The sequence below is a fragment of the Callithrix jacchus genome, chromosome 5 (genome assembly GCF_049354715.1).
Source record: "Callithrix jacchus isolate 240 chromosome 5, calJac240_pri, whole genome shotgun sequence".
NCBI classification, from domain to species: Eukaryota; Metazoa; Chordata; class Mammalia; order Primates; family Cebidae; genus Callithrix; species Callithrix jacchus.
In genome coordinates, this window is record NC_133506.1 from 28,319,735 (window position 1) to 28,345,289 (window position 25,555).

Here is a 25,555-nt window from a genome sequence, read left to right on the forward strand (position 1 = left end):
GCAGTTGGGTTGGGGCCCTGCGACTGGGTTTGGGCCAGTAGATGTAAGTCACCAAGAAGCCTGGCCCATTAGAACACCTAGTGCAGCCCTCCTGCCTTATCTTCCCTTTTGGTAGTGACTGTGGTAGTCATGTTGAGCTGGCAGAATTCCAGGATAAAAGCAGCAGGATTCCTGAGTCACCATAGGGAGGACAGCTCTGGAGATTAGCCTGATACCACATAAACTAAGCTAATGAGGGTTCAGGCATTACTTGTTACTGCAGCAAAGCCTACCTTATCTTGGAATATTAGTGGAAAAAGAATGTTCGCAAATGAAATAGGAAATAATGTAAGACACAATACTGTGTATGAAAAGAGTCAGGAGTGATGTGGAAGATGAGAGTGGGCAAGAACCAGCTTGGGCTCATGTGCTGGGACAGACTTTATGGAGAAGAGGGGATGAGATAATTTGAATGAGTAGAATTTGAACTGGCAAAAACATGGTGGGAAGCCTAGGAGTGTAAACTCAGCAAAGTGAGAGCAAGCAGGAAATATAAATAAGGGAAAATGAAGACAGATTCAATATTAGAAGGTCAACACTATAGCGGTATGGTGGCATGCCTGTAGTCCCAGCTACTTGGGTGGCTGAGGGGGAAGGATTGCTTGAGTCTGGGAGATGGAGGTTGCATTGCACCACTGTACTTCCACCTGGGTTACAGAGAAAGACCCTATCTGAAAAAAAGAAAGTTAATACTAGATGGCGAGTGCCAAAATGAGGCTCTGCTAGATTATTAAATTGTCCAAAATACTTTAAGTAGAACATGCTAATAAAATTGTAAGTCTTCTTCAAAGCAAACAGTGTGGAACACAACAGAGAGCCATACAGTGGTGATCACTTCCTGGATCTTAGCAAGTTTTGGGCTATGCACTGGGCATGGTATCACTGAATCTTCAGAGAAAAACCTATGAAGTCTATTATCCTCATTTTACAGATGAAGAAACTGAAGCTTAGAGAGGTGATGCATCTTGAAAATGCATTAGAATTCTCCTGAAAAACAGGACCAACAGGATGTGAGAACGTTTTATTTGAAGAAATTGGCTCACATGATTGTGGCGGCTTGACGAGTCCGAAATCTGATGGGGTAGGCTGGCAGGCTGGAGACCCAGGGAAGAGGTACATCTGCTGGCAGAATCCATTCTTGCTCAGGGGAGGTCAGTTTCAGGGGCTGTAGTGCTGCACTGTCCACTTTCAGGTGGGACCTGCACATCATGCAGAAACACCTATAAACCAGGCTCGAGCTTCCTCTTCTCTACATTAAATCAAGGTAGGCCTGGCACTTCTCACTCACTCATTGTGGTCCACCTTCTGGTCCATGTTTGTCAACCAACCAATCAGTTATATAGCACTAACTCCCTGAGTCGCAACATTAAATGCAAAAATGGTGCTCGATTGGCCCGTCAATACATTCAGCCTGATTCAATTTTATGTTTCTTCCATCTTTATCCCACACCTTTAATATCCATTCCCCCACATATTCCCTGGATTTCTGACTAAATTAGAAAACTCGAGTAGTACTTTTGGAATGTAGTATGACTCATGGATCACATTTTGTGCCTCACCTTTTGGGACTGCTAGGACTTGAGTCTAGTTATAGTTCTAGAAGCCAAGAGGTAATGGGGATGTGTCCTGAGGAGAATCAGCATTGTCTTGGAAGGCAAGTGCATCGGGGGAGGTCATGATTCCTTAAGCAATGAAAGGTTAGTTCCCTCAGGTGGGGTGGAGAGGACACATCTACTGGGGTGGAGAAACTGCTTCTACTGACAAAGACGACTCACTGGAATTTAGGGACTCAATATCCTCAGTGCCATCAAGGCCTTTCCATACGCTCCCATTCCAACTTTCAGGGTCCTATTAATTCCCAATCAATGGCCTCACTTTAGAAGTAGACAACCTGCAAAGTTGAAAATTCAATCTGCATTTTAATTTAGCCACTTACAGGACGTGATTCGGAGTAGATTTTTAACCATCTTGGCTCTGCAGCTACTGGAGATAAGGGTCTTCTTCAGGGCAGAAAGTTTCAGGTCACTTATATTATACTTTAGCTGACAATTGGAATCCCTGACTCATCCTTTCTTTTCCCATTTTGTCCAGTAACATTAGGGACAACCAATCTTATACTTGTTATTTTGAAAAATATGTTTTAAAGTATCATATGCATGGTCATCCAGATCCTGCTTCCTTTTAGTTTTGATGAGGAATATCCAATTGGTAATATTTTGTGTATTTCTTTTCTTCTTTTTGAGCAGAGTTTCACTCTTGTTGCCCAGGCTGGAGTACAATGGCATGATCTCTGCTCACCACAACCTCTGCTTCCCAGGTTCAAGCGATTCTCTTGTCTCAGCATTCCAAGTAGCTGGGATTCCAGTCATGTGAACCATGACCAACTGATTTTTTATTTTTAGTAGAGACAGGGTTTCTCAATGTTGGTCAGGCGGGTCTCAAACTCCCGACCTCAGGTGATCTGCCTGCCTTGGCCTCCCAAAGTGCTGGGATTGCTGGGATTACAGGCGTGAGCCACCACACATGGCCTATTTTGTATATTTCTATTACTTCATAATGCATAAGGCTGTCAGTGTTTTATTTACTACCAGAAACAGTAATTTCTGTCTTTAATCAGATTAGAGAACCACTTCCTGAAACCTCAGAACCAAATGCGAAAATGCATCCCTAAGATTCTGTTCCACTTGAACCACTTCCGGCACCAGAATCTGTAGTGGTCAGTATTCTCTAGAGACATCAACAGGTGTGCATATACAAAGAAATTTATTATACGGATTTGGCTTACATAATTATACAGACTGGCAAGTACAAATTTGCTGTGTAGGCCAGTAGATTCAGGACTCAGGCGGTAGATTAAATCTCAAGGCAGTTGGCTAAAGAATTCCCTCTTGCTTGGGGGCCTGTCTTTTTGTTCTATTCAGGACTTCAACTGATTAAATGAAGTCCACCCACATTATGGAGGGGAATCTGCTTTACTGATTAAAAATGTCTATCTCAACTAAATTACTGTTGTTTTTGGTTTTTGAGATGGAGTTTTGCTCTTGTTACCCAGGCTGGAGTGCAATGGCGCCATCTCGGCTCACCGCAACCTCTGCCTCCTGGGTTCAGGCAATTCTCCTGCCTCAGCCTCCTGAGTAGCTGGGATTACAGGCACGCGCCACCATGCCCAGCTAATTTTTTGTATTTTTAGTAGGGACGGGGTTTCACCATGTTGACCAGGATGGTCTCGATCTCTTGACCTCGTGATCCACCCGCCTCGGCCAAAGTGCTGGGATTACAGGCTTGAGCCACCGCACCCAGCCTAAATTACTGTTTTAAATACATTAGGTTATTCACAGTGAGTTTTGTAAGGACAAAAAGGGAAAGGAAGCACTTGGTAATTGAGGGACGAACAGTAGGCAAAAAAAAAAAAAATTGAGATTTTTTTTCTATGATAATTACATTGTTAATGGGGCTTAAAAATGAATTGATGGATTTTAAAAAATATCATAGTTTCTATGTATTTTTCATATCATAATCCAGATATCAGCTGTGGCCTTCCTCTTCCCCTTTGAGATCTAGGCAAAAATGTTTCAAAACCTCTGGGTTCTCAGACTGCAGAAGTCCAAAGTCAGGTTCAATATTTCTGGTAATTTTTCTTTCTTTTTTTTGAGATACTGTTTCTTCTGTCACCCAGGCTGGAGCACAGTGGTGCAATCATAGCTCACTGCAGCCTTAAATTCTTGGGCTCAAATGATTCTCCTGTCTTAGCCTCCCTATTTGCTAGGATTACAGATGTGAACCCCCACACCTGGCCTTCCTGCTAATTTTTAACACTAATAAATTCTTCTCACCTCTTCTGCTTCTAGAGCTCTGTTATGTTGTCCACCCCGTGGTGGTTCCAGACCAGTGACCCCAACTGGAGACTTTTCCTTTGATTTCTACAAGAAAAACCCAAACTGAGTCTGACAGGCTTTACTGGATACACTGGGCCAGGGAAGATGTCACAACTTAGTCCACACCCTCCTGCCACCTTTCAAGTTTCTTCTTTTACCCTCCCGTTTTCTGAGTGCCAAAACTCCAATTTTTGTACTTCTATGCAAACCAATTTCACTACCCAGGTGAATTAGCTTGCACTCCCCAAATTTTGTTACTGGACTCTTTCCATTGCAAGAGGTAAGAATTTAGCCCAAGCCAGCTTAGGGCAAAAGGAAACTTTTTTGGCTCACAGAATCAAAAGACAGACTTAATCAAACGGCAGGAAGAGAGGGATTTAACTGGAAGCAGGGAATTAACTCTGCTTCTCTCATTGCTGACTGGCAACAAATCCCAATTTTTATCTTTTAGTGTTTACCCACTGGAAAGATAGTCTTAAATTTCTTATGGTTCAAAGCTCAGAAATGCTGGTTAAGGCCAGGTGCAGTGGCTTATGCCTGTACTCCCAGCACTTTAGTAGGCTGAGGTGGTAGGATCACCTAGGGTTAAGAGTTTGAGACCAGCCTGGCCAACATGGTGAAACACCGTCTCTAATAAAAACACAAAAATCAGCGGGCCATGGTGGCAGGTGCCTGTAATCCCAGCTACTTGGGAGGCTGAGGCAGGAGAATAGCTTAAACCCAGGAGGTGGAGACTGCAGTGAGCTGAGATCCTGCCACTGCACTCCAGCCTGGGTGACAGAGAAAGACTCCATCTCAAAAAACCAAACCAAACCAAAACAAAACCCCACAAAAATGCTGGTTAATGATTGTAAATGGCTCAACTTGGCCCGCTCTCTATTCCTGAACAGCCTATGGTGTGCATGTTCCTACAACAGCACCTCCCAGGGAAACCAGACAGGCTGTTTCTGGTAAAAGGAGGAATTCACCATAGACATAATACTCTGGAATAGTTTTGGCTATCCTTAAGTAAAATATGGGATGACAACTTCTCTAATTTCCACATCAGTAGTTTAAACAAAGTAGTCATCAGACCACAGAGGAGGGGACAATAAATACTGCCTGCCAGGTAACTCGGAGAAGTAGCTTCAGAGGCCTCTTGAGATGAGCATTCAGCATTGAGTGTGATGTGTGTCAAACCAAGAGGGGATTCAGGGAGACTTCCAAACTTGAGCAAACGGACACATATACCTCCTCTTCCAGACCTATCCTTCCATATGAAAAAAATTCATTTGCGACCAGAAAACAAAGGATAAAAGTATCACGTCAGAACGAGGACGAATTAAAAATGACCTTTGTTTTAACTGAAACAGAAACTATGTGCATAAGTGACTTAATCCTCTATAACTTGGCTTTCTTATCATTTACACGAGGGTGGTAACAGTACCCTGGCTCAAGTGATGATTACACAGGACAATCCCTTAGTCATGCCTTGGTACACTGTAAACGCTCAGTAAATGCTAGAGAATCATATTAGCAATTATTTTACACCCATAAATGTAGCTGGAAGGTTGTATTGGATGCTAAATGCCGGCAACATTTCATTCGATAACTATTACAATTATTTACTTGCATAGATAACAAGTTATTTCTGCAAACCAGTCATTATTACTGTAAAATACTTTAAAAGTGCTCCTTTTGACAGTTGGGGTTCGCACTGTGGCACAAAACCGGGAGAAACCAAGAAATGGAAGTAAGGAGTGAGTTTGGATGCTTCGATTCTATCCTAGATTGAGATGGGTGAGAATGGAGGCAAAAGAAGACATATTCCTCAAAAAACGAGGTGACCAAACGGGCAAGGAAGAGCTCCCCCGGGGTCTGCAGAGCACAGAGATTCCGTGCTCAGGGAGCCGGAGGGCTGGGGCTGGGGAGATCCAGGTGGAGCCGCCGCAGAGCAGTCGCCCTGAGCTGTCGTGACTCAGACGCGCTCGGCCTCGCGCTCCGGGGCTGGGACCACCGAGGGCGAGCCGCAACTTTCACCACTCGGTCCGCGCGGGACTCCACTTCCGACGAGCAGCCCGGCGACGCCCTTTTCCGCCGCTCCTTCACTCAGCTGAGCCTCCTTCCCAGCTTCCCCGGCAGTGGCGCCGTGACGTCACCTCCGGTCGCCCGCGTGCACGTGGGAGGAAGTGCTGGTGCTCGCAGCCGCTGCTCTCGTCTCTTTGGTTACGCTCGTCAGCCGGCCGGCCGCCGCCTCCAGCCGTGTGCAGCTATGGGAGTCCCGGCGTTCTTCCGCTGGCTCAGCCGCAAGTACCCGTCCATCATAGTCAACTGCGTGGAAGAGAAGGTGAGGAGGCGACAGGCGGCCGCCACGCTCCAGCCAGGGGCCCCGGCACTTCTAGGCCGCGGCCCTTGGGCTCCGCCACCTGCCCCGGGGTAGTCTTGCCGAAGCTCGCGCCCCGCTGCCAGCCTCGCGAGCAGTCGCAGCCCCACATGCGGTGAGATGCGGGCAGTGGGATTCAGGACCCCGGGGGCGAGGGATTCGGGACCTTCGGCGGGGCAAGGGCCTAGCCGGTTCCAAGTAGCAGAAGGGCCGCTTCTCGCCTGCCAGCTTTTTCCCGGCACCGGAAGGCCCCGCCCACTGCTTTGTTTCCTCCCGAGACCGCGCATTTTGGGTCTCGGAAGAGGTCCTGAGGCTGTAGTTTTGGAGCAATGCGCGCCAGGTCGATTGAGCTAGCAGGTTAGGGGTGCACGGATTCTGAGGCCTGCTTTTTAACAACTTTAAAAAAGAATCCCTGGCGGCGAGGTTTTCGAAAGCAGCATGTCTGGTCCAGGGCTAGCTCTATAGAATTCTGAGAAGTTAGCCTTTCTCTGTGTGCCTTGACTACTGGATAGAGGGTGGGTGCTTGTTGAAGTTTTCAGGATTACTGGATGTACTCGAGCCGGACAGCTTTCGTTGTTAGCTAATATATTAGACTTTCGGCCATCATTGAGTTTTGTTTTTATTGTTTTCGTCATTCCGTGCGAATTCGATTTTGTACTCTTAATTAGAATTTCTGGATTGGAAAGGTTCGGGGGCACATCATGCACACTCACTTCTTGGTTTTTGAAGGCAGTGCTCGCCTGTCACTGTGAACTTACTACTACTTTTTTTTTAAACTTTCTTGGCTTCTGTACAGGGAGGAACCAGAAGCCTTGCTTTGGTGACATTCCCACTGTTTCTTGTGTTTTTCTCAAAGAGCAACTGCTAAATCGAATGCTTGTGTTTCCTTTGTGAAATGTTAGTTGAACTTTATTGAACTTTACTTGAACGTGGGTTAAACAAAAAGCCACAGTTCCTTGCTGTACCCTTTCCCATCCCATTTCTCCACCTTTGACTGTTTTGGTTCTGTCTCTAAATATACGTAACATTTTATAAGTTTTACATCTGTTGAATTCTAGCTATAATAGAGGATTTAGTCACTAATTTAGCCCTCCCTCTATACTTTTAATGGAGTAAATCACTATATTTTTTTCTATTGGTAAGCTTTATAACTAAGTAATATGCCTTTTTTATTCCAGACTCTTGACACTGTGTAGATTCAGGTTATGTACTGTGATTCTGTTTTTTTTGTGTGTGTGTTGCTTTTGTTTTTTTTCCGAGGTTGCCTTTCTTTTTCCACTTTACGTCTTTCTGCGCCCAAACTCTATTTTACCAGGTGGTCTGTCAAGTCATCTTCTTGAGGTCTAATTTATTTTTGTTGCTGTCATACCTGGCTATTCTGTAGGCTTGCTGGAAAGCTGCATCTGGGATTTTATTATTATTACTATTGTGTTTTTCTTCACTGGGAGGTACTGTTTTCTGGATCATCATCTTTCTTCCTTTATTTATTTATGTAGAGACAGAATCTTGTTCTGTCTGTTAGGCTGGAGTGCAGTGGCACGATCTGGGCTCACTGCAACCTCTGCCCCCTGGGTTCAAGTGATTGTCCTGCCTCAGCCTCCTGAACAACTGGGACTACAGGCATAAGCTACCAGGCCTAATTCTTTTTTTCAGTACAGATGGAGTTTTTCCATGTCGGCCTGGCTGGTCTCGAACTGCAGATCTCAGGAGATTTGCCTGCCTCAGCCTCCTGAAGCGCTGAGATTACAGGCATGAGCCACTGCACTTGGCCTTTTTATTTTTCTATTTTTGGTAGATACCAGGTTTTGCCATGTTGGCCATGCTGGTCTCTAACTATCCTGACCTCGCGTGATCCGCCTGTCTGGGCCTCCCTTGTGCTGGGATTACAGGCATGAGGCATGGTGCCTGGCCTATCTTTCTTCATTTAAATCCTTTTCTTAGCTTTTATTCTTTATTCTTAAGAAATGCTGTGTGGACTGTGAGATTTCTGAGTCGTTGTAGGCCCCAAAATAGCTCCATTCTACCCTTATACATGTGAATGATCATTAGCTAGGCATGGAATTTGAAGTGTTTTTGTTTTTTTATTTTTTGGGACAGAGTCTGGCACTGTTATTCAGGCCGGAGTGCAGTGGTGTGATTTTGGCTCACTGCATCCTACACCTCCTGGGTTCAAGCTATTCTCCTGCCTCAGCCTCCCAAGTAGCTGGGATTACTGGTGTGAACCACCACACTGGGCCAGTAATTTGAGTTTTAATATTAGATTCCCTCAAAACTTTGAAAGAATTGTTCTTTTGTATTCTCTCATCTAGTATTGTTGCTGACAAGTTCGGTGTTAATGTAATACATTTATTTAACCAGCACTTATAAAAGCACCTACCATTGTTTTAAACACTTTATTAACTTGTTTGATCTTCAAAACCACGTGACTCCTGCTGTTATAATTATTTTTATTACGTAAAAATAATAGAAGCATGATCTTCAGGGACCACCAATATTGTCATTATGTTATAATTATTATTATGTTTATTGACTGGGTTCGTTGTTGTAATCCAGGACTTTGGGAGGCTGAGACTGGTGGATCAAGAGGTCAAACGATCGAGACCATCCTGGCCAACATGGGGAAACCCTGTCTCTACTAAAAATACAAAAATTAGCTGGGCATGGTGACACGGTTCTGAAGTCCCAGCTACTTGGGAGGCTGAGGCAGGAGAATCACTTGAACCTGGGAGTTAGAGGTTGCAGTGAGCCCAGATCTCACCACTGCACTCCAGTTGGGTGACAAAGCGAGACTCCATCTAAAAAAAAAATTATTATGTTTATTATTATTATTGTTACAGTTGAGAAAATGGAAACACAGCAGGGTTGAGTATCATACCCAAGGTCACTTAGCTGTTAAATGTCAGAGCTAGTGTAGAAACCAGAAGGCCTTAATTTTTATGCACGTATTGTTTCATTCTTTTGTAATCAGTTTTTCTTTCTGGATTTTAAAAAGATTTTTTTTTTGATAGTGTAAACTTTCATTATTAGATACCTAGGTATATATTTTAAATCTAGATTCATTTTGATTAGTACATGACTCACTCTTTGAGTCAGAGTCTTATGTGCTTCACTTTTAGGAATGCTCTTTGATTACTTCTTCATCTTTTTCTCTTCCCTTTTCAGACTCAGGATACTGGTCCTCCTAGACTCATGTATTTTTTTTTTTTTTCCCAGTATCAGTGTGTCACCCAGGCCATAGTGCAGTGGCTCAGTCTCGGCTCATTGTAACCTCTGATTCTCCTGCCTCAGCCTCCCGAGTAGCTGGGACTACATGCACGCACTGCCATGCCCAGCTAATTTTTGTATTTTTAGTAGTGACAGGGTTTGTGAGTAATACCCCCCCCATGGGCACAGAGGAAGAAGAACTGTGCAGACCCCGGGCGCAATTAGTGCCTAAAGTATAACTCACTGCTTACTATAGCTAGCTTATATATATAATCATACTTACTTTCATATAATCTTTCTATATAATCACATGGGTATTGTAGTCGGAGCTGTACTGACACATTTAGTGCTGATTTATATAGTCCTTCTATATAACCATATAGTAGGTTGTAGTAGGAGGAATGCCTAGAGCAGTCACAGAATAGAAGCAATACATGGGAAAACAGCCAGACCAGGACAAGAACCAAAGACCCAGGCAGTGGCGTCCTGCCTGAAAGGGCACACGCTGTGTGGGAGGCTTGGAGCAAGAGCCTCTCCTCCTGATAAAGGAATTGGAGTACATTGCATCCAGTTCCTGTGGAAAGTAGGCCTCAGGCCTGAGATCCTGGAAATAACCGAGGGAGAAGAAGCCCTCTGGTGTGACCAGTCACAGCGGCTCTACACCCTGTCATTCTTTTCTCACTTCTGTGCTAGCGCAAATCATCCTCCCATAAATATCTTAAGAGAAGAGCACAGGTCTGTCAGCTCCCACTGCATTGGCTTACACTATCCTTCTATTAGAAATCCTTTGAAGTCTCCAGCCCCCAAATAAGTGTTACGCACGATACCTGTTGCACACAGCCCACCTCCTTGCCTTGGTGCCCTAATGGGGGTGGACAGCACGGCCCTGCCCCTGCCCAGGTGACATAATGGGGTGGCCCCCTTGCTTGTGACTCATGTGATTATGCCCTATCACTAAGCCTATAGATGACAACCTCACTTACAACCCTTCCTCCCGCCCATACCTAATAAATACACACACTTCTGCACGTTCGGGGCCTCGCCTGTCTCCGCTCATAGGTGGTATGGTCCCCCAAGTCCGGATGCTCTTCACCAGTTCTTCAGTGTCCTGTCTCTTTACTTCTCGAATCCTGCACTTCAGCACAGCATAAGGGACATCCCACCACACTGTGGGGCCCAACAGCCCTACAGGGGTTTCAGTCTGTTAGCCAGGGTGGTCTTGGATCTCTTAACCTTGTGATCCGCCCACCTGAACCTCCCAAAGTACTGGGATTACAAGCGTGAGCCCCAGTGTCCCACCGACACATGTATTTTTATTTTTCTCTCTCATTCTCTGGCTTTCCCTTCCCCTCCCCCAACAGTTGGCCTTTGTGCAGCGTTGTTGAGATATACTTGACATAGAATAAACTGCAGGTAATTAAAGTACAGTTTTTTTTTAAACTTTTTTTAGAGATGGCATCTTGTTCTGTCACCAGGCTGGAATGTAGTGTGCAGTCTCGGCTCACTACAGCCTCAGACTCCTGGGCTTAAAGTGTACAATTTAATACAATGCATACATTCGTGAAACCAGCACAACCAAGACAGTGAACATCACCTCTAAAACATTCCTTCTGCCCTTTTGTAGTTCCTCTCTACCGTCCCTCTCTGCCACCTGTCTTTTGTCAACCACTGATTTGCTTTCTGTCTCTAGAAAGTTTTCATTTTCTATAATTTTATAAAGGGGATTATATAGTAAATAGTCATATTTTTGCCTTAGTTACTTTCATTCAGCATAATTATTTTGAAATTCATCCATTGTTGTATTTTACGTTGGCATCAGCAGCATATCAGGGTTCAGTTGCTCAGCTTCCTCACCAACATTTGGTATAATTGGTCCTTTTAGTTTTAGGTATTTCATTGTACTGTTTGTTATCTTACTGTGGTTTTAACTTGCATTTCCCTCAGGTGCTTATTTGCTTTCTGTATATCATCACATGTGAGGTGAAGCATCTGTTCAGATCTTTTGCCCATTTTTACCTTCACTTGTCTTACTTAAATGTAACATTTGTTAGGTATACTAGACAGAAGTCCTTAGTTTGATACAGCTTTTGCAAATATTTTCTTTGAATCTGTGGCTTGTCTTTTTACTTCTTAACATGTCTTGAGAGCAAACATTTAAACATTTTAATAAAGTCTGATTTATTAATTTTTTCTCTTTATATTTTGCTTTTTGTATTTAAGAAATCCTTTGTCAAAGCCAAGGTCTCCTGTGTTTTATAGTTTTAGTTTCTTCTGTGGTTTTCCTATGATTTTTTAGTGTAATCATATGGTGAATTATTGGTCTTTAAATGCTAAACCCACCTTGCATTCCTTGGATAAACCCCACTTGGTCATGTTGTATTATTTTTTACATACTGTTGAATCCAGTTTGCTAAAGTTTTCTTGAGAATTTTTATGTCTCTGTTCACAAAAGATATTTGTAGCATTCTTGTAATGTCTAGTTTAGATGTCAGAATAATGTTGGCCTCAAATTGAGTTCCTTCAGTTTTCTGGAAGAGCTCGTATAGAGTTAGTATTGTTTCTTCCTAAAATATTTGATAGAATTTACCAGTGAAGCCATCTGGACTTGTAGTTTTATGGGAAGGCTTTCAGTTGCAAATTAAGTTTCTTTAGTAGATCTAGAACTACTGAGGTTACCTATTTTTTTTATGAGCTTTTGTAGTTTGTATCTTTCACACATTTTGTCCATTTCATCTAAGTCAAGCTTGTCCAACCTGTGGCCTGTGAGCTGCATGCAGCCTAGGATGCTTTGGATGCGGCCCGACACAAATTTGTAAGCTTTCTTAAAACATCATGAGATTTATGCACAGACCTTTTCTTTTTTTTAGCTCATCAACTATCATTTGTATTAGTGGCCCAAGACAATTCTTGCAGAGTGGCCCAGGGAAGCCAAAAGATTGGACACCCCTGATTCTAAGTAGTCAAATTGGCTGACATAAAGTTGTTCGTAGTATTTTCATACTATCCTTATTTTTTGTTATTAAAATGTTTTCAATCCTGCTTTTACTTTGTTTTCTTTTTTCTTCCTCACAATTCACTTACTATCCTTTTGATACTGTTAGAATATGTAGTGATGTTACCTCTTTCATTCCTGATACTTGTAACTCTACCTTTTTTCTTTTGTCCCATTATCAACCTGGCTAGATTGTTCTCAGATAACTAGCTTTTGATTTCATTAATTTTCTCCTTTGTTTTTCTGTTTTCTATTTCTTCGATTCTGCGCTTATGTTTATTTCTTTGCTATGCCTACTTTGGGTTTAACTTGTTTTTCTCTTCCTTGTTTATTAAGGTAGAAGCTGAGGTCATTGTTTTGAGACATTTCTTCTTCTCTGATCTTGAGTGCCATAAATTGCTTTGTAGATATTGTTTAAATGGTGTGCCACAAATATTGACATGTTGTATTTTCATTCATTTAAAAATATATTCTAAAACTCCCTTTGCCCCGTTGGTTATTTAAGAGTGTTCCTTAGTTTTTACACACATGGGAGATTTTCTAGGTATTTTTTTCTGTTACTGATTTTTAATTTAATTCCCTTATCAGAGATCATCACATAATTTGACTTCTGTCAAAGTTTATCAGACTAGTTCAGATTATGGTCTCCATAAATATTTTATTATATTTGAAAAGGATACATTTTCTGCTGCTGTGAAATTTTGACTAATTTTTGGATTTTCTGTTTCTCCTTTCAGTTCTGTTGTTTTTTGCCCCTTATATTTTGAAGCTCTTTTATTAGGTACATAAATGCATAACAATGTTCTAGTTTTTTGATGAATATAATACACTTATTTTTATGAAATGACCTTCAATATTCTTGGTTAATAGTCTTTGCTCAGAAATCTGTTTTATTTATCATTAATACAGCCAGTTGTTTTGGCTAGTGTCAGCATGGTGTATTTTTTTCTATCCCTTTATTTTAGCCTGTTTTCGTCTTTATGTTTAAGTGGACATTTTTATAGGTAACATGACAGTTGGGTCTTGCTTTTTTATACAGTTTCTTGCTTTTCAATACAGTTTGAGAATCTCTGCCTCCTCTTTTTATTTGGGGTAAAACCTACATAACATAAAATTACCATTTTGACTGTTTTTAAGTGTACAATTCAGTGGAACCAAGTATGTTTCACATTGTTGTGCCACTGTCACCACTATTCATTTCCAAAACAATTTTATTATCCCAAACAGAAACTCTACTCGTTAAACAGTAACTCCTCGTCCCCCTCCTTCTATCTTTATAAATTTGCCTATTCTAGTTACCTTATGTAAATGAAATAATAATATTTTTCCTTTGGTGTCTGGCTTATTTCTCTTAGTATAGCCTTTTCAAGGCTTGTCCATGTTGTGTGTCTCAGAATTTCATTCCTTTTTAAAGCTCAGTGATACTGCCATTGTATGTATATGTCGCACTCTGGACACTTTGTTTAGTTCTACTTTTAGGCTATTGTGGATAACACTGCTTTGCACATTGGTGTACAAGTATCTTTTTTAGTCCCTGCTTTCAATTTTTTTTTTGAGTATATACCTATGAGTGGAATCATTGGATCATGTGGTAATTCTTCGTTTAGCATTTTGAGGAAACACTAAACTGTTTTTCTAGTCTGCTTTGTAATTGGGCCATTTAGAACATTTATATTTAAAATGATTATTGATGGCCAGGCACGTTGGCTCACACCTGTAATCCCAGCACTTTGGGAACCCAAGGAAGATGGATCACTTGAGGCCAGGAGTTCAAGGGCAGCCTGGACAACGTGGCAGAACCCCATCTCTACTAAAAAAATAACAAAAAAAGAATTAGCTGGGCTTGTTGGCACACATCTGTAATCCCAGCTACTCAGGAGGCTGAGGCACAAGAATCGCTTGAACCCAGGAAACAGAGGTTGCAGTGAGCTGAGATCACGCTACTGTACTCCAGCCTGATCAAAAGAGCAAGGCACTGTGTTGGAAATGGGTTTATAACGTCTGGAAAAATCCTCACCGAGACAATGGATTACTCAGCAAGGCTAGTTTACTTCCTGCAGAAAGGGTGCAACTCGCTGGCAGTCTTGCCACAAAAGCACACCTGAACAAAGGAGGCAGGGATATTTATAACTCATAATCTGATGCAATTGCCTACTGCTGTGTCCAGTTTCCATTGGCTGGAAGGGACCTCATATTCTATGCCGTACCCAATTGGCTAAAAACTTGGAAATTTCATGGATAGATAAAGAGAAAGAAGATGAAGAAGAAGAGGAAGCTAGTCAGGAGAAGGTCAGGAGGGTTTCCAAATAAGGAATGGCATGTATCAGGGTTTGGAGCTTGCCCAGTACTGTTCAGACATGCTGGATCAAGTCAAGGTAGTTGATTTAAGACGTAGCTGATTTAGGGAATATATATACGTGGGTATATGTTTATGCTAATAGTGGATAATGACTATAGATCAAGAGATCGTAACTCCTTATAATGTAGTCTAAGATAGAAACTTTGGAGAAGAACTTTCCCATTTCTTGCCCTCTGTCTCAAAAAAAAAAAAAAAGATTACTGATAGAGTTAGATTTAAATCTGTCATCTTCCTATTTGTTTTCCGGCTCATCTGTTCATCGTTTACGTTTCTGAAGTCTTATGCCTTCTTTTAGGTTGTTCCTTATGATTTCATTTTATTTCCTTTGCTCACTTACTAAGTGCTTTACTGATACGGTCACCAGCTTCTTCACTTTGTATACTTTAACTGCTTGGCTCATGCAGTCCTCCATGTGTGTCCTCGTTTGTTATCGGCTAGGAATGTGTGTGTTGGGGGACTCAATTTTTCGTTGCTCCGCACATGTCCGCAAATTACTGAGAAATTGACATGATTATTAATTTTGGAGTTAAAAGTAAGTTTCAATGAGTAGACATATTGCAAATATGGGATTCATGAATAATGAAGATTGGCTATGTATGTATCACAGAGGGTGGTTGTGTGGATTAGACGTATTCATACCATTTACGTTCCTGGAACAGAAGCATTTGCTAAATGGCATCTATTCAGAAAATCTTATTTCAGAATTTTATTTGGTAAAATTAATTTTTAGTAGTTTTTGTGTCCAAGTAAAGGCAGAGATGTTTTAGAGTCTAACTCTTGGTAACGCTGCGTTGTAGTATACAGTTACGGTCTTACTGTTTTCACATAATGAAATCTAGGTTTCCTCCACTGCCTCTTTTCTCTCTTCCCTCCATTACACTAAGTATTACTTTTGTGACAGGCATTACTCTGAGGGAAGGGAGAAAAATAATAAGTGGGACATTTATTCTTGACCCTACATTCTGTTTTCTCCAACATGATCATTTTTTGGTGTTGGTTACCACATTCTTTAAACAGATTTGTTGAGATGATTTATATACAATGAAATTTACCCATTTAAAGTGTACAACTCAGTGATTTTTAGCATATTTACAGATGTGTACATCCATCACCACAGTCAAATTTATAAAATTTAAACACCTTGAAAAGAAACTTGTACCCTTTAACTACTGTCCGTCTATCTGCTGTCCCCTTTTCTCCCAGCCTTAAGCAACCACTAATCTATATCTATATAGATTTTCCAAGTCTGTACTTTCGCATGAGAAGAGTCTATGGTGTGTTGTTACTTCTGGCTGGCTTCTTTCACTTAGCAATATGTTTTCAAAATTCACCCATGTTGTAACATGTATCAGTACTTTATTATTTGCTTATGGCCAAGTAATGTGCCATTGTGTTGATATATCACATTTTGCTCATCCATTTGTCATTTGATGAACATTTGAACTGTTCCCATCTTTTGGCTATTATAAATAATGCTGTTTTAAACATTAAACGTTTCTCTGTGGATGTGTTCTCATTTTTCTTGGGTATGTACCTAGGGATAGAGTTGCTGGATTATATGGTTTAATCATTTGAAGAACTACCAGCTACTTTCCCACATCCGCTGCACTATTTTATTTATTTGAGACAAGTTCTTGCTCTGTTGCCCAGGCTGGAGTGCAATGGTGTGATCATAGCTCACTGCAGCCTTAAACTCCTGGGTTCAAGCGATTCTCTTGCCCCAGTCTCCCAAATGGCTACGACTGTAGGCATGTGTCACCATGCTTGCCTAATTTTTTTTTTTTTTTTTTTTAGTGATGGGATTTCCCTGTGTTGCCTACTGGTCTTGAACTTTTGATCTCAAGTGATTGCACTGTTTTATATTCCCACCAGTAGTGTATGAGGAGGGTTCCAATTTTTCCACATTTTTGTTGTGAAGCAGGTTTACTGTGTGCTGCTTACCAACTTGTCTGAGTCTGGTAAGACAAGGACATTCATATACAATGTTACATGAAGAGGGTTTATTATTTACAAATAGACAGTAAAGGACAACAGAAACCTAGGATTGATTCTGAAGGAGTCCCCCATGGCTCAGGAAAGATGCCCAGGGCAGATAGAGTCTTGACTACAAGTGCAGCACTTGCATGGCAGCTGGGGAACCACAAAAGGCAGCCCACTCGGTTATACACCTCAGGGTTCATGTGATGCGCTGGGCTAATGCTTTGAACAACTTCCTGCTTCCGGGGGTGAAAGGAACAAAGCCTATCTTGTCCTGGGCAGTTGTGCCCTCACTCACGATGTTACATTCCCGGGAGAGAGAGGAGCAAGGCTGTTCTCCCTATTTCAGGCATTTCTTCCCTATCTCAGGATAGTACATTCCCATCACATTCTACAGTCACTTTTGAGAACTATGAGCAAAAAAAGGAAGAGACTGAATTGGTCCAAAGCCAGCCAAAGAGCTATCCCACACTTGCTAACACCTGTTATCTGACTTGGCTTTTGCCATTTTAGTGGGTGTGTGATGTGATATCTCCTGTGGTTTTGATTTGCATTTTCCTGATGACTGTGATGTTGAGCATCTTGTCATGTGCTTACTGGCCATTTATGTATCTTTTGGAGAAATGTCTATTTAGGTTCTTTGTCTCATTTCCCCCCTTTTGTTGAGATGGGGTCTCACTCTTGTTACCCAGGCTGGAGTGCAGTGTGACAGTCTTGGCTCACTGCAACCTCCATCTCCCAGGGTCAAGTTATCCTCCCACCTCAGCCTCCTGAGTAGCTGAGACTATAGGCAGGTACCACCACGCCTGGTTAACGTTTTGTATTTTGGGTAGAGATGGGGTTTTGCCATATTGCCCAGGCTGGTCTTGAACTTGTGAGCTCAGATGATCCACCTACCTCAGCCTCCCAAAGTGTTGGGATTACAGGCATGAGCAACCCTTCCTGGCCTCTGTGCCCTTTTAAAATTGGGTTTTCCTATTACTGAATTATAAGAGTTTTAAAGAATATATTCTGAATATAAGTCTTTTATGAAATAAATGATTTGCAAATATTTTTCCACATTCTGTGGATTGTCTTTCCACTTTCTTGATGATGTCCTTTGAAGAATAAAAGTTTAAAATTATGGTCAGGCTTGATGGCTCACGCTTGTAATCTCAGCACTTTGGGAGGCTAAGGCAGGCAGATCACTTGAGGAGAGGAGTTCAAGACCAGCCTGGCCAACCTGGTGAAACCCTGTCTCTACTAAAAATACCAAAGATTAGCTGGGCGTGGTGGTGGGCACCTGTAATCCCAGCTGCTCGGGAGACTGAGGCGGAGAATTGCCTGAACCTGGGAGGCAGAGGTTGCAGTGAGCTGAGATGGCACCATTGCTCTTCCACCTGGGCAGCAAGAGTGAAAAACTTCATCTCAAAAAAAAAAAAAAAAAAAAAGTTTAAAATTTTGATGACGAAGTGCAGTTCATCTGTTTTTTTCTTTTATTGTTTGTGCTTTTGGTGGCATATCTAAGAATTCCATTGCCAAATTCAAGGTCACAAAGATTTACACCTGTTTTTCCAAAGAGTTTTATAGTTTTAGCTCTTAAATGTAGGTGCATGATTCGAGTTGAGTTGAAGTGTGAAGTAATTGTGCAGCTTCACTTTCTTCCATTGGCTCTGCAATTGTTCTACGCCATTTGTTGAAAACTGTTTTTTCCCCCATTAAGTGGTCTTGACACCTTGTCAAAAATCCGCTAATAATAGCTATGTGAATTTATTTCTGGACTCAATTCTATTCCGTTGATCTAAATGTTTATCTTTGTGCCAATACCACACTGTCTTGATTACTGTTGCTTTGTAGTAAGTTTTGAAATCAGTAAATAGAGTATGAATTCTACTTTATTCTTTTCCAGGATTATTTTGGCTATTATGGGTGCCTTGACAACCTGGTGAAACCCTGTCTCTACTAAAAATACCAAAGATTAGCTGGGCGTGGTGGGCAATTTTATATGAAATTTTAGAAGCAGCTTGTCAGATTCTACAAATAAGTCAGCTGGGATTCTGGTACAGATTGCATTGAATTAGTCAGTCAGTTTGGGGAGTATTGTCATCTTAATGTTGAGTCTTCTGTTCTATGAATATGGCATGTTTTCCATTTATTTAGAGCTATTTTCATTTCTGTCAACAATGTTTTGTAGTTTTCAAAATACAAATTTTGCATATCTTTGTTAGATTTAGCCCTAGTTTTGGATACTATTGTGGGTAGAATGTTTTCATTTTATTTTTGGAATATTCATTGCGAGAGTATAGAAATTCAATTGATTTTTGTATATTGATTTTGTATCCTATAATCTTGCTGAAGTCATGTATTCTGATAATTTTCTAGTGAATTCCTTAGTATTTTCTATATACAAAACCGTATCATGTGCAAATATAGTTTAATTTCTTTTTTTCTTTCTCTCTCTTTCTTTCTTTCTTTCTTTCTTTCTTTCTTTCTTTCTTTCTTTCTTTTTCTTTCTTTCTTTCTGTCTTTCTGTCTTTCTATCTATCTATCTATAATAATAAGTTTTATTTTTCTTGCCTAATTGCCCTGGCTGGAACCACCAGAATAGAAGTGGCAAGAGCAGACATCTTTGTCTTATTCCTAATTTTAAGAGGGAAAGCTTTCAGGCTTTAACCACCAACTATGATGTTAATTGTTGGGTTTTCTTTTTGTTTTTGCAGATACCCTTTGTGTTGAGAATTTCCCTTCTATTTCTACTTGAGTATTTTTTTAAATCATGAGTATTGGATTTTTAAAATGCTTTTTCTGTGTGTACCAAGATGATCATGCCATTTTGCTTTGCAATCTGTAATATGTGTTGCATTGATTGGTTTTTGGAGATTCAAGCAACTTTGCATTTCTAGGATAAATCCTACTTGGTTGTAGTGTATAATTTTTAAAAATATATTGCTGGCTTCTGTTTGCTTGTCCATTCATCTCTCAGTATCTGTGAGGGATTGGTTCCAGGACCTCCTGTGGATGCCAGAATCAGCGGAGGCTCAAATCTGTGTTATATAATGTAGTATTTGCATATAATCTATGCACATCTTCTTGTATTTGAAGTCATCTCTAGGTTATTTAAATACCTGGTACAGTGTAAATGCCATGTGAATAGTTGTTATGCTGTATTATTGGGAAATAATGACAAGAAAAGATCTGCACATGTTTAGTACCAACACAGCTGTTCATTTTTTTTTCCCTGAATATTTTTGATCCATGATTGGTCTATTCTGCAGATGTAGAATCAACACATAGGGAGTACTGACTGTATTGTGTTGAGGATTTTTGCATCCATGCTCATAAGAGACGCTGGTCTGCATTTTTTTTCTTTTATGTTTTTGTGTGGTCTTGGTATTGGTCATATTGGCCCAGTAAAATGTGTTGGGAAGAGTTCATGAAGAATTCGTACCAAATTATTCTTTTGAATGTCTGGTGTAATTCAGCAGTGAAGCCAATTAGGCTTGAACTTTTCTTTGTGGGTAGTTTTTGGATTACTGATTGAATCTTTTTAACTTGTTACAGGTTTATTAAGATTATCTTTCTTGAATTATTTTTGGTAGTTTGTGTCTTTCTAGTAATTTGTCCATTTCATCTAAGTTATTTAATTTGTTGCTAGATGATTATTCATAGTATTTCTTTATAATCCTTCTGTTTCTGTAAATTGGCAGTAGTGTCCTGTCTCTGGTCTCTGACTCTAGTAACTTGAGTCTTCTCCCTTTCATCCAACTAGCCGAAGGTTTGTCTGTTTTGTTGATCTTTTTAAAGAATTAGCTTTCATTGGTTTTTCTCTATTGTTTTTCTATTCTCGTTTCGTTAATTTCTGCTCTAATCTTTTATTTTATTCTTTCTGCTTGCTTTAGGTTTAGTTTACTCTCTTTTGGGGTCTTAAGGTGGAAAGTTAGGTAAATCGATTTGAGTTTTTTTTTTTTAACTAATTTTTTTCAAAGCCGAATACTTCTGAAGAGATATATTTTAATCTAAGCATTTTCACCTATAAATTTCCATCTGAACACTGCTTTATATGTATTCTGTAATATGTCATATACTGTGTCTTTATTTGTATTGATCCCAAAGTATTTTCTGATTTCCCTTTTGATTTCTTCCTAGACCCCTTGGTTATTTAGGACTGTGTTGTTTAATTTCCACATATTTGTGAATTTGCCAATTTTTTTCTCTTACTGATTTCTAATTTTATTTCCTTGTGGTCAGAGGATATACTTTGTATTATTTCTATGCTTTTAAATTTTTGAGAGCATATTTCATGTGCACTTCAGAATGTATATTCTATTGTTAGGTGGAATGTGTTATAAACATCTGTTAGGTCTCTGTTGATAGTGTTGTTCAAATCTTCCACTTTTATATTGATCTTCTGTTTTGTTCTATTACTAAAGGTGGCATATTGAAGTCTCCAGTTATCATTGTTGAATTGCCTCTTCTTATTTTGTGTATTTTGGTGTTCTATTATTAGGTGCATCTGTATTTTTAACTGTTACATCTTTTTCTTGATGGATTTGCTTTTTTGTAAAATGACCCTCTTTACCTTCAGTATCATTTTTTGTTTGTTTAGTCTGTTTTATCTGATACCAGTATAGCCACTCCAGCTTTCTGTGGTTGCTCTCTGCATGATTATCTTCTCTCATCCATTTACTTTTACTCTGTTGGGTCTTTGAATCTCAGGTGTATCTCCTGTAGGTAACACATAATTGAGTCATGTTTTTAAAATCCACTTTGACAAGCCACCTTTTTGTTGGCTTGTTTGATCCATTCACATTTTAATGTAATTATTGATATAGTTGGAGTTACATTTTACTTTTTGTTTTCTGCTTGTGTCATGTCATTTTTCTTTCTCTATTTCTCCTTTGTGCTTTCCTTGGCAATGAGGATATTTTCTAATACAACATTCTAATTTTTTTTTCCTTTTCAGTGGCCAGTTACTAGAAGGATTCTAATTTCATTAGCGACTTTTTTTCTACTGTATATTTTTTTCAAAGTCATTGCTCTAGAGCTCACCCTGTGTATCTTACTAGAATCAGCTTCAGATTTATACTAGCTTAGTTCGTGTAATAGGTGCTGAAATTTACTGAACTTTACTGCTATGTAGTTCAATTTCCATCCCCCTTTTATAGGTTGTTATACATATGACATATATTGAGATAACCCAACAATGCATTTTTTAAAGAGTTACTTTACCATCTGTAGCCGTTTCCTTAGCCCACTGCAACTTTGTTTCCATCCACCTGCTTTTGTGCTGTTAGGGCAAATATATTACACATATGTTACATTATGCCTTATAAGCTCAACATGATATTATATAATATTTTATGCAGTTGCTTTTTAATTCAGTTAAGGGAAGAAAGGAGGAAAATATATATAATTACCTTTACTTGTGCTTAATGTTTGTATGGACTTGAATTACCATCTAGAGTCACTTGCTTTAGTAACTTTAGTAAACTTTTTGTAACTTTATAGCCACCTAGGCTACAGTGCAGTAGTGGCACAGTCAGCTCCTAGGTAGCTGGGACTACAGGTACATGTCACTGTGCCTTTTTGATTCTTTTTTATTTTTAATTTTTTTTTTTTTTTTGGCTTGGCGAGGTAGCTCACCCCTGTAATCCTAGCAACTTGGGAGCCTGAGGCGGGCGGATCAGGAGGTCAAAAGATTGAGACCATCCTGGCCAACATGATGAAACCCTGTCTCTACTTAAAAAAAAAAAAAAAAAACAGAAATTAGCTGGGCCTGGTGGCACACTCCGGTAGTCCCAGCTACTTGGGGAGGCTGAGGCAGGAGAATTGCTTGAACCCAGGAGGTGGAAGTTACAGTGAGCTGAGAATGTGCCACTGCACTCCAGCCTGGTGGCAGAGCGAGGCTCCGTCTCAAAAAAAAAAAAAAAAAAAAATTTTTTTTTTTTTTTTTTTTTTTTGTAGAGATGGGGCTCTCTATGTTGCCCAGACTGGCCTTGAACTCCTGGGTGCAAGTGATTTTCCCACTTCAGTCCCCCAAAATGCTTATTACAGGCATGAGCCACAGGGCCTCACCCTACCTTCACTGTTCTTGAGAACACCTTTAAAAAAAAAATTACTGTGCACTTTTGCAAATGAATTTGGTTCCAAAATTTTTACAGATTTTCTTGATTTGCTTGCTGTTTGCCCTCAAGATCATTTCCAAAGGCTTTAAATGTTTTTGTTTTAAAAGTAGTATTTACCAGTTTCACTGGGAAAAGGTTATTGAAGCTCTTCATGCTGTCATGTTGGTGTAAAGTCTTCTAATAAGTTTTTATGTAGGCGATGATAATCAATTTCACACACCTTGCCTATTTTGTATCCTCTGTAGTACTTGCTATAGACCTCGGCACACATAGCTTTCAATCTAGTGAAATTAACAATTAATTTGTCTAACATGCTCATTAAGGTATCAGGTCTGAGTCATGGTTTTAAATCCTAGTTCCTGAACCTGGCAGTAGTGTGACTTTGGAAAAGCCACTTAACCTCTCTAAGCATTTGTGTTCTCAATTGTAAGTGGAATACTTCATACCTCACAAGGTTGTTGTGAGGATAGAATGGAATAATCCATGAGTAAAAACCCTTGTAACAGTGCTTATCACGTTAAGTGCTCCATAAATATCAGCGGTAATTATTACTCCTCATTCACTAACATCATATAATAACATCATATAAAAATGAAGATCTAACACATGTACAAGTTGAAAAAATACTAATCACCCACAGCATTAAAATATCTTACAGGTTGAATTTTTAAGCAAAATACTGTAATTTAAATTTTTCAGTAGTCCTTTGGCCGTTAATCTCTAAAGCATCACCCATGTTTTGAATTTCTTTTCAGAGTTCCAAGCTGCTTTAAGGAAAATCTAAAACCAAGTCATATGATTTGGCATATGACTTCCATCAGTGGGATACTCCTATTGCCCTGGAACGTCAGGCATGATTCATGGTTTTTCTAATGCTGCTGTTCAATCCTTTATAGGTTTAAACAAAAATAAATGCATCTACTGAGCTAGTGGTAGTGGTTTCTCCTTATAAGGTTGACTGGAACAGTAGGTCGGCATGAAATTCATTTTAGGGGTTTACTTCACAACCTGCGTGATGTGTTTTTATACAGACATCACTTTGTATGTTTATGTTATATTACATCTTTAAATACCTTCTTTAGCTTGATTTCTTGGCATTGTCAGGCAACAAATAGAATGAAATCCCGACTGCCTATTTGGAATAGATAGATATATCCCCTCCTTTATCCATGATGTCATGAAGGAGCAGGCTTCCTGCTAGGCAGAGCTACCTTGACTATCAGTGCTCTCTGTTCCTTCCTGGGAATTGCTATTCAGCCAAGGCACTGCATTGCCTTTCTAACCCAAGCTCTCACATTGTCTGGGAGCTCCTTTCTCAAGTTGCCTGGCTCACATGGAACCTGGGTGGATGAAGGGAGAGGAGAGGGCAGGAGTTGGCCCACCTGGCTGTTCCTGTGACTGGTGGTGATGGAACATCCTGAAGCTGTCCCTTGAGTCTCCTCTCTGGGCCCGGAGCCCTCTTGTGTTACCACCGTTGGCACCGTATCTTTTCTCGCATGTTGGAGGTACTGCACTCATCTTCAGTTAGGGCTGTTGGTTCCCCATATTTGAGCCATCCCTCATCACTTCTCAGCCACAGAAGTTCTGCTTGTGGTTTTCCATCATAGTTGTACAGTAGATTTGTTTGTTTGTTTGGTCTTTCATGTGGTCTTGGGGTAGAAACAGAAGACTGCAGTATGTGCTCAGTCTGTTACCTGGGGAATCCAAAAAATAATTAAAAGTCATTACTTGAAATACACTGGTTTTAGGGTTCAGAGTGGCTCTCCTTTTTGCTGTGTTTGATTAAGGATCTCTCTTTAACTGAAGAGGAGACATGTTGGTATAGCATTGGACAAGGTTCTTGAGGAGTGAGTTCCTTTGTTTGAGCATCAAAATCTTCTCTTGATGAAAGGAATTCTGAGATTATATAATAAGTGTTGGGCATGTCTACAGTATGCCTGAGGGGAAAATATGTTCAGTTTTCTTATTGGGAATACCTGGAGCCCTTTTCTCAAAATTAGGATCCACTTGATTTTTTTCTAGGTAGTGAAAGTAGAAACTCTCATGTAGCTGCACTCCATATGAAGAGCTGTGCCTTTTCTTGTGCTAGGCATCAGGGTGGGGATTAATGTGCTAGTGATGTCCTGTTTTTGTGAGTCAGGTTGTATTGGAGTACAGCCATGTTCCAGATACTAGTTGTAACTGAGATTATATGGCCAGCTGGTGTGAAATATTTACTGTCCTGGGGGGCACAAAGAATGAGTTTTGATTTTTCTGAGTTTGGTGGCCGCTTGGACAGGATGATGGTAGATGTGGACTTTGGGGTATAGAGTTAAGTGGAGAGGCAGAGAGCCTCTTGCCATCACAGAATTTGTTTTAATTTTGGGGTCATCAAATCTTTTTTTCTATAGACTCTCACCCCCCACACCCAAGAATTGACCTGCTTTCTTCTTTACCACTCATTCCACTCACTGCTTCTGATCAAACCCTTTTTTCCTGATTTGCAGCATATATGTACAGAACGTTGTCTAACCGCTTCTTTGTTCTGCCTTAAATCCTTTTTGTTCTTCTTTCCCTGCAATTCTAAATGCAACTTGAAGCCCAGTCGCATTCCCTTGATTCCTTCTCAAAAAGAGTGAGTATCCTGAAGTTGGTGTTTATCAT

General features: G+C 40.3%; 1 protein-coding gene and 1 long non-coding RNA gene across 3 annotated transcripts in view; one reads left to right on the forward strand and one right to left on the reverse strand.

Moving 5' to 3' along the window:
• LOC118153586 (uncharacterized) overlaps window positions 1-10,353 on the reverse strand; it is a 30,526-nt gene extending 20,173 nt beyond the window's left edge. Inside the window, exon 1 of the long non-coding RNA XR_004742833.3 lies at window positions 10,308-10,353. This is a non-coding gene — a long non-coding RNA (uncharacterized LOC118153586). The remainder of the gene's footprint in view (window positions 1-10,307) is intronic.
• The window catches only part of XRN2 (5'-3' exoribonuclease 2), a 93,744-nt gene continuing 74,298 nt past the window's right edge, over window positions 6,110-25,555 (forward strand). Inside the window, exon 1 of one of the 2 annotated variants that reach the window (XM_035298470.3) lies at window positions 6,110-6,391. Coding sequence is in view for 1 of the 2 variants with exons in the window: in XM_002747487.7 (XP_002747533.1) it covers window positions 6,166-6,240 (75 nt within the window). In the remaining variant the exon portion in view is untranslated. The remainder of the gene's footprint in view (window positions 6,392-25,555) is intronic. The other variant, XM_002747487.7, reaches the window with a different exon arrangement.